Consider the following 11,174-nt stretch of genomic DNA (forward strand, 5'->3'; position numbering starts at 1 on the left):
TTTCTCCAGACTGCTCAAGCAGGGGATTGCGAAGATGAAGATAGATGGGTGACCTCACAGACTCTCCAGCGAGATGCTGCCGGGGATAGAAGTCTTCTGCAGAAGTAAGCTAGGTCTCTGCTATCCTGAAACCTCTTCGAGGAGTAGATGCAGCCTGGGTCCTGTTTGTAGCTCAGGCCACAGGAGCAACAGGGTCTCCCTGCTGGTGCCTCAGTGGGTGGACAACATCATCACAAACTCTGGGGAGGAGAGGGTCAAAGTTTGGGCCAGTCCAGGTCAGGGATAGCAGGAGGTGCTGGCCTTGTGTGCTGGGGTGCTGGAGGGAGGAGGGTCCGGGAGCACACTCACCATCAAAGTCTATGGTGCCGTCACCATTGAGGTCTATGTCTCCGAGCATCTCCTCCAGCTCAGTGCCCTCCAGTGGTTCCCCTAGGAGAGCTGGTGCTGCCTGCTGCAGCTCTGCCACTGTGATTCGTCCATCCCTGTCCCTGTCAAACTAGGAACCAGGCAGGGCTCAGCCCATCCCACCCCAAGTTGCCTCTGTGCCCAGCCCCTTCTTGCCACTCACTGCCTACAAGCAAGATGCTCCCAAACCCATTCTGTCTCAAACATCCCATGCCAAGACGGTGCCTCCCGTTCCAGAAGTGTCCCTGGTTGATGTACCAACTGGGAAGGAGCTCAACTCTTCCCGCCCATTCCCAGGCCCTCTGGAGAGCAGAGGCCCCATCTCCCAGCAAGGATGCTCTCTAGCCCTGCCCACTGCCCACCCCCACCACTCACCACACCTCTCGGAAGGCGATGCGCAGCTCCCGCACCCCCAGCATGTGTGCTGTCTCCTCCCTCAGCTTTGGGCCTATCATTTCCACGAACTCCTCAAAGTCCACAAAGCCACCCACTGTGGGCCCCAGGGAGGCAACAAATGAAGGCAAATGAAGGTCACAAATGGAGGCAACTCGCCCCTGTACCCATCTTGCTCTGCATCCGGGAAGACACACCTTTGACTCCACCCACAGCGGAGGGGGAGGCCTGAATCCCAAACCCAGGGCTGCTGTGGGGCTGAGGATTGTTCTGCTCTCAGCAGGGGACCAGGTGCGAGAGAAAGAAGCCAGGCTTCAGAGCACACAGCCTAGGTTCAAATCCTGGCTCTGCCAGGATAGGTGTAGCTCCCGGCCTTGTCCTAGGACGGGCCTGAGAACCTACTCTGCAGGTTGCTGTGGGGTTAGAGTTCATGGCCCATTAGGCAGCAGGGAGTGGTCTTCAGACACAGCCCCATGTGGTCAATCTGTAAAGCACCAGTGGCCAGAAAGCAGCTTTGGGGGAAAGAGAAGGAGCCCAACACCAGATAGGCACAGCAACTGTAAACTTTGTGTCCATTTTAGAAATTGTGAGAAAGACCACGGGTGTTCCAGAAGGAAGGGAATATGATATTTGCCTCAGGACAAACCAGCCAATGCTAACCGCTCAAGAGTTGCTCAGCACTTAGGCCAGGGTTCTGTTCTCCAGACCTCACTGAGCCTCTAGAGACTGGATCCCTGGTGACTCCACCCAAGGCAGCCGCCACCAGGGCATAGGGAGCGAGGCACAGTGAGAGAGAAGAGAGACCTTCAGTGAGGAGTTAGAGGCAAGTTAGAGCTAGTGGCCAGGGAGGCAGGTGGAAGGGCTGCAGGCATGCAAAGACCAGACCCGTTTTCCAAGGCCAGGTCGCTAAACCAAGCCCAAGGGCCACTTCTGGATCACCCTGCTGCTATCCTTGCCCACCTCACCACATCAACAGGCTGGAGCTTGGACCCTGCATCTGATGGGACCAATGTCCTGCCAGTAACCCCCAACTGTCACTCTCTTGCTTTCACCATCACCACTAAATGATTCCCAGAGGTCCCCGACTGCCACCACTTAGCGAACCCCCTGAACCAGGAGTGTGCCCAGGCACTGAGAGGACCAGGGACAGCCTACCCCACCCCTATGCCCACAGCTAGTCCACTACCACCCCAGCCACCCTGCAGGGCTCAATCACTGACTACGCATCTTCACATGCTGAGAAAGCTCGATAAGCTCCATCTCGGTGGGCATGTGGCCCAGCGTCCGCATGCAGTCGCCCAGCTCCCGGTAGCTGATGTAGCCATCCTGATCAGTGTCAAAATCCTCAAAGGCAGCCTGCAGCTCTGAGGGGGAGGAAGGTCAAGCCGTGTGGCCAGGTCCAGGGACACCTCCAAGCCCCCAGAAGCACTGACAGCCACTCACCCTCCAGCTCATCGGGGCCCAGCTCACGGTCCTGTGGGAAAATAATCCAGCATGTCCCCAAGGCCAACCCCAGCTCTGTCCTTCCTCCTCCAGCCCTGCCTAGGCTGGCCTGTGAAGGGCAGGCAAAGTCCCACGGGCCCCCAGAGCAGTGAGAGTCACAGGAGCTCTCAGAGTGCCCAGGTGCAAGGCCTGGCTCTGCCCCCACAGCTCTGGCTCCCCTAACCTAGCCAGAAGGGGCAGTGGACTGGGATACTTAGGGGCAGCAGGGTTGAGACTGGGGAAGGGATTTCAATCCCTCCCCTCACCCAGCCCAGCCCAGCCCCCCCCCACCTTCCCAAACAAGCGGTTGAGCAGGGGTCCGTGTGCCCTCCGAGCAGCGTTCTCCTGGGAGTCAGAACGACGCCGATGGGACTGGCGGAGAAAGGCTGGCCTAGGTGGGACTGCGGATGGCTTCCCATTGCTCTCTTTGTTCCTTGAAGGGTGTCTGCTGCTCCCTGGAGCCTCACGGTCCTGGGCAAGTGTTTGCTCCCCATCGTTGACCTTCTGGGACCCTCGAGGCCACTTTTGCCTCTTGCTCTTCCTCCTGATCAAAAGGGGCCCCTCGGCACCGCTGTCTGGAGTCACCACCTCTGCAGGGGGTTGATGGGAGCTGGGGCCTGGGCCTGGGCTATGCTCTGTGGCCATGTGGGGAGAGACAACCAGGCTTGAGGCTGCTGCTCCCCTGAGCACCTTTGGCTCCTGGGCGCCACAAAGCTGCTTATGTGTCCAGTCTTGGAGGTGATTCCTGGGATCAGGCCCTGAGAGGGGTTAGGGTGAGTGAGGTAGGCAGACCAGGACCTAATCCCTGGCTCTGCCCTAAAATCGCCAGGGCCAAGCCACATGGATCACCAGAACTGTCCTCAGTAGCAAAGGGCACCAGGACACTGTGGCTGCCATGAGCTTCAGACTCCAGCTCCGCCACTCTTTAGCTGAGAGATCCAGTCAGTTCTCCAAGTCTCAGTTTTCTCGTCTATAAAATGGGGGTACATGGCTGAACATTTGCTGTGTGATAGGTAGAACTCAGCTGAGCGGAGGGGACCAAGGAAGACACCTCAGGTGGGGGATGAGTGTGGGCCTCTTGCAGCCCAGCTCCAGTCCCCATGGGGTGACATCTTGGTGGGGCAGAAGGCCTGCAAGACTGGGGAGGAGGCCACGTCAGAAGTATTGAATGCTGACCGAGAGGCAGGGGGTGATGTCAGAGGAGGTGGACCCTGGGGAGCACACAGCCTGCTCTGAGCCTGCTCTGAGCCCATATGAAGGGCTCGGCTGTCTGACCCAGTGAGCCTGGCGGGCCCTGACTGGTCACTCGGCCCTACTCGGCCAGGGTTAGGGTTTCCCAGCGAGCAGCCCTATGAATGATTGATGTCGGCTCAGCTTGGGTTTCCTGCCCGGCCGTCTTTATGTCTCCGGGTGCCATGCTGCAGGCCCCTGTAGGGAGCCAGGTGGGCGACTGGGCCACGGGGCAGGCCAGCACACCCTGCTCCTTCTAGCCTTCGGCCTGTGCCTCAAGGTAAGCCAGGTGTCACCCTGGGGCCCGGGAGAGGGTGCCCAGGGCTCTGATTCAGGGAGGTCTGCCAGACTGAGAGCCTGAGGGTGGGGAGGCCCTGGGGCTCATGGCCTGTGGCTGCAGCCATGGGCCCAGGCAGGATCCAGCCCTGCTGGGGCATCATGTCACTTTCCTAATTGTGCTGCCAGGGCTGCCTCTACCCTCAGACAGACACTGGACGGGGGAAGGTGGGGTGGATATAGTAGACCCCTTTGGGTCCCAGACCTGGGTGGTCCTAAACTGCCTCACTCTCATCGCGCTGGCTCCCCTCCCCCTTTCTCCATTTAGTAGCCCTGGGGGATAAATAGGGGAACCTGTGCCAAGCTGCAGGGAGCAGGAAAGGGCCACAGGTGAGCTACAGAAGCAAGAGCTGCTCCCCATCAGGCCACTGGCCACAGCTCACCTGAATGTCTAAGCTGCACCCTCCAACAGGCCAGAGCCTCCTGCTGCCAGTCCCCACTCAGACTCTGAGACCCAGAGCCTTCCCCTCTTAGAATTTTAAACATTTGAACCCATCAGTCATAAAGGGGTTTTATGAAGAACTGGTTTTCTATTTACTTATGTATTTGAGACAGTGTCTCCCTAAGTAGTTCAGGCTGACCTTGAACTCACTTGTCCAAAATGGCCTTGAACCTCTGGCAATCCTGCTTCAGCCTCCCAAGTGCTGGGATTACAAGTGTGTGTCATCACTCCCGGCTTTTTATTTGTTTTGTTTGTTTGTTTGTTTGTTTTTGGTTTTTTGAGACATGGTCTCACTATGTAGTTGAAACTGATCTGGAACTCACTCTGTAGCCCAGGCGCTGGTCTCGAACTCACAGTGATCCTCCTGCCTCAGCCTCCCGAGCGCTGGGATTACAGGCGTGAGCCAAGTCTCGAACTCAGTGATCCTCCTGCCTCAGCCTCCCGAGCGCTGGGATTACAGGCGTGAGCCACCTCGCCCAGATGTTTGTTTGTTTGTTTGTTTGGTAACGGGAATCAAACTCAGAATTTTGCGTTTGCTTGTCAGACAGGCAGCGGACCATGGAGCTAAATCTCCGGTCCTTATTTGCTTTTTTGAGAGAGGGTCTCATTATGCAGTTCAGGCTGGTCCTGAGTTTACTACATAGCCCAAATTTGCCTTGAACTCACAGAGATTCTCCTGCCTTAGTCTCCAGAGTGCTGGGATTGCAGGTGTGCACCACCATGCCTGGCTCCGAGTGGTTTTCAAACTGTATTCCCTGGAGCCCTAAGGGTGCTCTCCTGGCCTTTAATCTGAGCACCCCCTTTTAGTTCACATAGAAGTTCCATTACACTTTAGTTAAACAAGATTCACAAGCTTTACCAATATGTTTTAAAGTCTCCAGTTTAGTCTACTTAGACACAGATTTTATGTGGCAGAATGGCTAACTCTAGGTCTGCGTCCTGGAACTGACCTTCCTACTTATGACCTTAAGCAAGTCACTGATTCAGTGAGACTTCTTCTCCTCACCTATAAAATGGGTTGTAGGAGGACTACATGAGATCATCTATTTAAAGTCCTAGCACAAAAAAAAAAAAAAAAAAAAAAAAAAGCCCAGTGTGACGGCACACGCCTGTAATCCCAGCACTAGGGAGGCTAGGCAGGAAGAATGCTATGGGTTCTAGGCCAGCCTGGGCTACATAGTGAGTTCAAGATCAGCCTAAACTACATAGCAAAAAAGGTCCCTCGTGCAGTACAACTACCTAAAAGGTGACAATAATGGCCCGAAAAGAGACAGTGATTTGCCTGGAGATGCAATGCACCTTCTCCTTCATACTCAGTCATTCCTGCATTCATTAATTCACCAGGCACCCAGTCCATGTCCAGCAGTATACTGGGGATCCCAAGTGGACACTGCTATGGAAGCCAGCTTGGGCGCTGCTGGCCACAGGCCCCACACAGAGCTTGATGATGAGGACTACTACCCTCAGGGCGGCTGGGACACAGCATTCCTTGTGGCCCTGCTGCTCCTGGGGCTGCCAGCTAATGGGCTGATGGCATGGCTGGCTGGCTCACAAGCCCGGCATGGGGCGGGCACAAGGCTGGCCCTGCTTCTTCTCAGCCTAGCTCTCTCCGACTTTTTGTTCCTGGTGGCAGCGTCCTTTCAGATCTTGGAGATCCAGCATGGAGGGCACTGGCCGCTGGGGACAGCTGCCTGCCGCTTCTACTACTTCCTGTGGGGTGTGTCCTACTCCTCTGGCCTCTTCCTGTTGGCAGCTCTCAGCCTGGACCGCTGCCTGCTGGCACTGTGCCCACGCTCTTACCCTGGGCGCCGCCCAGCCCGCCTACCCCTCTGGGTCTGTGCAGGGGTCTGGGTGCTGGCCACGCTCTTCAGTGTGCCATGGCTGGTCTTCCCCGAGGCCATCACCTGGTGGTATGACCTGGTCATTTGCCTGGACTTCTGGGACAGTGAGGAGCTGCCCCTGCGAATGCTCGAGATCCTGGGTGGCTTCCTGCCATTCCTCCTATTGTTCATCTGCCATGTGCTCACCCAGGCTGCAGCTTGCCGGATCTGTTGCCGCCACCAGCCTCAGCCCTCAGCCTGCTATGGCTTCGCTCGTGTGGCTAAGACCATTTTGTCAGCCTATGTGGTCCTGCGACTGCCTTACCAGCTGGCACAGCTGCTCTACCTGGCCTTCCTGTGGGACATCTACCCTGGCTACCTGCTCTGGGAGGCCCTTGTCTACTCTGACTACCTGATCTTACTCAACAGCTGCCTGAGCCCCTTCCTCTGCCTAATGGCCAGTGCTGACCTTCGTGCCCTACTGCGCACCATGCTTTCCTCCTTCTCTGCAGCTCTCTGTGAGGAGCAGCCAGGCAGTCTCTCACCAGCTGAGCCACAAACACAGGTGGCCTCTGAGAGCCCAACTCTAACAGCGGAGGTGCTGCCACCATTGGATGCCGTGGCCCAGCCTCAAGTGAACCCCACGGCCCAGCCACCACTGGATCCCATGGCCCAGCCTCAGGTGAACCCCACGGCCCAGCCACCATTGGATGCCGTGGCCCAGCCTCAGGTGAACCCCACGGCCCAGCCACCATTGGATGCCGTGGCCCAGCCTCAGGTGAACCCCACGGCCCAGCCACCATTGGATGCCGTGGCCCAGCCTCAGGTGAACCCCACGGCCCAGCCACCATTGGATGCCGTGGCCCAGCCTCAGGTGAACCCCACAGCCCAGCCACAGTTGGATGATATGGTCCAGCGACAGTTCAGTGCTGAGGCCCAGTCCCAAGGGCCCTCCAAGCCCTGTGAGGAAGTTTCTTTTAGCCCATCCTTAGATCCTACCCCTGAGGTCCCTGAGAGCTCAGCCAAGCCAGCAATCCCCAAGGGAGAAAGCCCTGGAAGTGCCCCACCAGTGGAGGCCCCCAGTTCAGGCCCCACGTGAGGTTCCAGGAAGCCCAGGCCTGCAGGAGAACCAGCCAGACAGGCAAGAGTTGTAAAGAACATCACTGTTGAAAACCCCACCAAGTCCTTGGGCCTGGGAGAACTTTAGGGGGAAGTGAAACAAAGCAGCCAAAAGTCCCAGAGAGTTTGTCAGTATCCCCCCACCCTGCTCCTGCCACACTCTTCCGTGGTTGCTTCCCAACACACAGTCACCCAATAGCCTCCTGAGCCTGCTGATGGTATCCTGCTGGGTTCTGTCCTCCAGTACCTCAGATAACTCTTCCTGTTGTGCCTCAGTCCTGCTGGAAGAAGATAGTAGGTCAGGCCTGGACACAAGGACAACAAAAAGAAAATCCCTGCAGAGTAATGAGGCCACCAGGAGCCAGCAGCCCTGAGCAGAAGCCAGAGGCTCTAGTGGCCCACAAGCTGGCCTGGCATGGCCAAGACTTCTCCACCAGTCCCCTGTCCCCAGAGGCCAGTCAGGCTGGGGTAAGAGTTTCCTCAGGACGGTGGCTGGAGAAGAGGCAAGAGAGACCAAGCCTGGATTCAAATCTAAGTTTGTGACACCCTGGCTGGGTGACTCGGACAAACTACTTTTGAGTTCCTGTTTTGTGGGCTATTTTGAGGATTTAAATTAGGGGGCATTTGTGGTACCCGACAGGAGCCATGTAACAGGGGATCAGTGAACAGGCGCTCTCTCCATCAGTGGTACACAGGGATGGCCCTTAGGATAGATGGGTGGAGGCAGGTGGGAGAGCCAGTACCTTGGCTCCTGTGACTGGCCCAGGCTGCAAACACCCAGGTGAACTGAGAGAGTACAGTGCCACCTCTGCACCTTATGCGGGAGGGTTAGGCTGACAAGAGACTTTAAAGTCTAATTCCATTGAAGTGTTTGAATAGCATTTACCTGCCCCCCAGCCCTCCCTTGGAGGGCTGCCTAGATGCTCTAGAGGAGCTGCGGGTACAGACTGCACTGGCCCCAGCCTCCCTCTTCTAAGCTTAAGAGCACAGTTAGGAGTTATCCGAGTACAGAGAGCTCTGAGCACCATTGTCCCCAGAAAGGGCACAGGCTCCCAGAGGTCACCAAACATCTATTAGGCAGATCCAGCTCCTTGCCAGCTGCAGATACTGCAGAAAAAAAGAAGTGCTGCGGGCCTGTTCCCCATTTCCTGCCCCTGTGCTTTTTCCGAGCCCATAGTGTCCAAGGCCATGGTTCCTACCCCTCCTCCCCCACAGTCCTTTCACATTAGTTTAGCATTGGGACCTGCAGCAGCTGCAAGATGCCCTCAGCAGGAGGTGTAAATGACAATGGCATTTTATATGCTGCCCTTCCCAAGGTTGTTTCATTGTAAAAGGTGGCAGGCAGTTCAGGCAGCTGGGCGTGGTGCAGTCAGATCTGGGTTCTGGGTCCTACCTTGCTCTCAGCTTTAGTGTTTGTCTCTGTCATTTTGGGATGATATGTCCCTTGCTGGGTAACAGATTGTGGTTATTACTAGAGACAGGAATGGAAAAGGCATGGATTATAGATAGGCATTAAGACAGGTGGGAGTGGGATTTCTGGGCAGATGTGGATTTGTTGAATTCATTCATCTAACAAGTATTTACTGAGTGAGCTGGGGATTTAGTTCAGTGGTTCTGCTGCCTGCCTCGCAAGTATAATGTCCCTAGTTCGATACCCGGTACCCAAATTTTTTTTTTTACTGAGCATATGCTAGACCTGATGCCTCTCTGGCCAGTCTTCTCTTGAAGGAGTTGTTTGTATCTTGGCTCTACTATTCACCAAGTGTGTAAACTTCAGCAAAACTCTTCGTTTCTTTGGTGCTCAGTTTGCCAATCTGTAAAATGGGGCTCATAACTCATGGAGTTCTATGAAGAGCTTGGATCTTTACCAAGTACAGAGTAAGTTCTCAATAATGGTCAGTCCTTAATTTAAGTGTACAGGTGGGCACCCCCAGGCCCAGGCCAAGCATGAGACCAATATAGGGCAGAGCCCACATGGCAGGTAGACTGCCTGCCAGGTTTTATCCTTCTCACCACACTACCTCCTCTCCCTTCACCTTTCGCCATCTTGTTTGTTCTGGCGCACGATCCCAAAGGACAGGGCTTGGACTTTCTGCCTCCTTTCTCCCGGCAGGAGTCCCAAAGCTTTTAACATGGCAAGCAGATCAGTGAATAAAACCTCAGAACCAGCCACCTGCCTCACCGAGTAAGCCAGTCCATCTCCAAGGTCCCCAAGGAGAATCCCACCCCATCGTGGGTAACTGCTACACAGGGAAATAGAGCAGGCCCTGAAGCGATCTGCAGGATGAAGAGGAGTTTCCCAGGGTCCCAGAGGAGGTTTATGTTGGAAGAAACAGGGCCATGAAGTCCCCCCACATCACCCCAACACACCAGGCTGTTGCTTTCTAGGAGACTCCCTCCCTGCTTCTCCGGGTGAGAGATCCTTCCCTGTCTTCCAGAGGGGCAGACATTGATTCTGAGAGTTGGGAACATGAACATTTTTAATTCTACATTCAGAGCTGCTGCTTGTTCATTCGCTCAACCTGCACTAAAGGATCACATACAGGCACTGGGTCCCTTTCCGGGAGCTAGGAGAACAGTGGGGGTAAAAGGCAAAATCTTTGCGCTCAATTTGTTGACCTCCTAGCAGGAGAAGCATCTGGTGACCCAGCAGTGATTGAAAACAAGGCAGTGGGAACAAGTAAGGGCCAGAGAGTGACCTGGTGAGAGGGGTGTCAGGGAGAGCCCCAAGGGAGGTGACAGATGAGCAGAGCCCTGGAGTGAGAGTTGAGTCTTTTCAAGACCCAGGTGGAAAGCTTTCAGCCAAAGGGAGGAAACTGAATGCCCTGTCCTCGGGGGTGTATGGGTTTAAAGAAGTTTTCAGGGACCGGAGAGGTCAGTATCACTGGGCCACAGGCAGGGAGAGGACAGTGGGGGTGCGAAGGATGGTGGGTAAGGGTCAGACAGATTAGGAGGAGAGACAAGGCGGCTGTGGATTCTATCTCAGTCAGGGCAGTCACGGGTTGGGCAGGGTTCAGGGAGACAGGGCCACCCAAACCCTTGCCTGTGGCCCAAGTCTGGCTGCATCTGGTTCCCACATTCCTGCCTGGCCAGCCTAGGGCCAGCACTGGGAAGTTCAAGTACGCTGAAGCCAGATGGAAACTGAACACCAGCTGTGTGGCCCCAGGCAAACACCTGCCCTCTCTGAGCCTGTTTCCTCCCAGTGTGGTGAGGGGAGCAAGAGGAGACACACACCCCAGCCCACCTCCAACACAACGCAGGAGCTCCTTTTCTCTCTCCCCTTATCTTTCCGGGAAAGGGACCCTGCTATCACCTCCTGGTCACACAGGGTGGTAGATGAACAAGGAAAGGTATAAGGAGGGAGGCAGTGTCCTGAGCCATCGGCTTAAGAGAAAGGTGGGACCTAAAAGGACACCTAAGACGCCTGGGTGAGATGGGGTGGGTGGATCTGCGGAGGCCAGTCTGGGCTCCTTGTCAGTGAAGGAAGAGGCCTATGGTCTGACCTCCAGGCTTTGAGAAGATGGTACAGGGAGCAAAGGAAGGTGCGATGGATCTGCCCATGGACCCATTTCGGTGTTTAATAAAGATCCTGGCAGGACCCGCGTGTCTCCATCAGGAAGAATGGGACAGCTCGGCCTTTCCCTCCCTCTTTCCAACAATGTCTTACTTATATCCTTATACAAGAGCTTTGACTCTTAGAACTTTAAAACTGTCCAAGTAGACACCACCCGGAGGTAGGGCAGGGACGGTCAAGTGGTGCTTTACGGTTGTGCATTTGGGAGGGGGACTGGCATCATCCCAAACTAGCAGCTCCAGCGGATGCCCCAGTCCTCGCACCTCGCCCAGGGCTACAGCTGCTGCAAAGGAATTTTTCACTTCTTGGGTGAGGGAGCTCCAGTCCCAGCCCGTTTGGGGTGGAGCTCCATTTTAGTCCCGCCCCAGTCCCG

The 11,174-nt window shown here is 55.7% G+C and overlaps 2 protein-coding genes across 2 annotated transcripts; one reads left to right on the plus strand and one right to left on the minus strand.

Annotated features, from left to right (window-relative positions):
- Nucleotides 1-210: 210 nt before the first annotated feature.
- On the minus strand, nucleotides 211-2,925 carry LOC104870487 (calcium-binding protein 4). The gene is made up of 6 exons (XM_010636166.1): nucleotides 2,572-2,925; nucleotides 2,242-2,272; nucleotides 2,019-2,162; nucleotides 786-895; nucleotides 349-496; nucleotides 211-239 (listed from the first exon to the last, which is right to left on the minus strand). The coding sequence occupies exons 1-6, from the start codon at nucleotides 2,923-2,925 to the stop codon at nucleotides 211-213; spliced, it is 816 nt and encodes a 271-aa protein (XP_010634468.1).
- Nucleotides 2,926-5,581: 2,656 nt separating this feature from the next.
- Nucleotides 5,582-7,207, plus strand: Gpr152 (G protein-coupled receptor 152). The gene has a single exon (XM_010635809.2). The coding sequence runs from the start codon at nucleotides 5,582-5,584 to the stop codon at nucleotides 7,205-7,207; it is 1,626 nt and encodes a 541-aa protein (XP_010634111.2).
- Nucleotides 7,208-11,174: the final 3,967 nt, after the last annotated feature.

This window comes from Fukomys damarensis, unplaced genomic scaffold (assembly GCF_012274545.1).
Source record: "Fukomys damarensis isolate Sample0158 unplaced genomic scaffold, DMR_v1.0_HiC HiC_scaffold_27, whole genome shotgun sequence".
In the NCBI taxonomy this organism is placed as follows: Eukaryota; Metazoa; Chordata; class Mammalia; order Rodentia; family Bathyergidae; genus Fukomys; species Fukomys damarensis.

Coding starts and splice junctions, on each gene's coding strand:
- Gpr152 (XM_010635809.2), top strand. CDS start 5,582: ATGCACCTTCTCCTTCATACTCAGTCATTCCTGCATTCATTAATTCAC.
- LOC104870487 (XM_010636166.1), bottom strand. CDS start 2,925: ATGGCCACAGAGCATAGCCCAGGCCCAGGCCCCAGCTCCCATCAACCC. Junction 896..2,018: donor TCAGCATGTGAAGATGCGTA/GTCAGTGATTGA, acceptor TGGGGCCCACAG/TGGGTGGCTTTGTGGACTTT. Junction 240..348: donor CGGCACCATAGACTTTGATG/GTGAGTGTGCTC, acceptor TCTCCTCCCCAG/AGTTTGTGATGATGTTGTCC.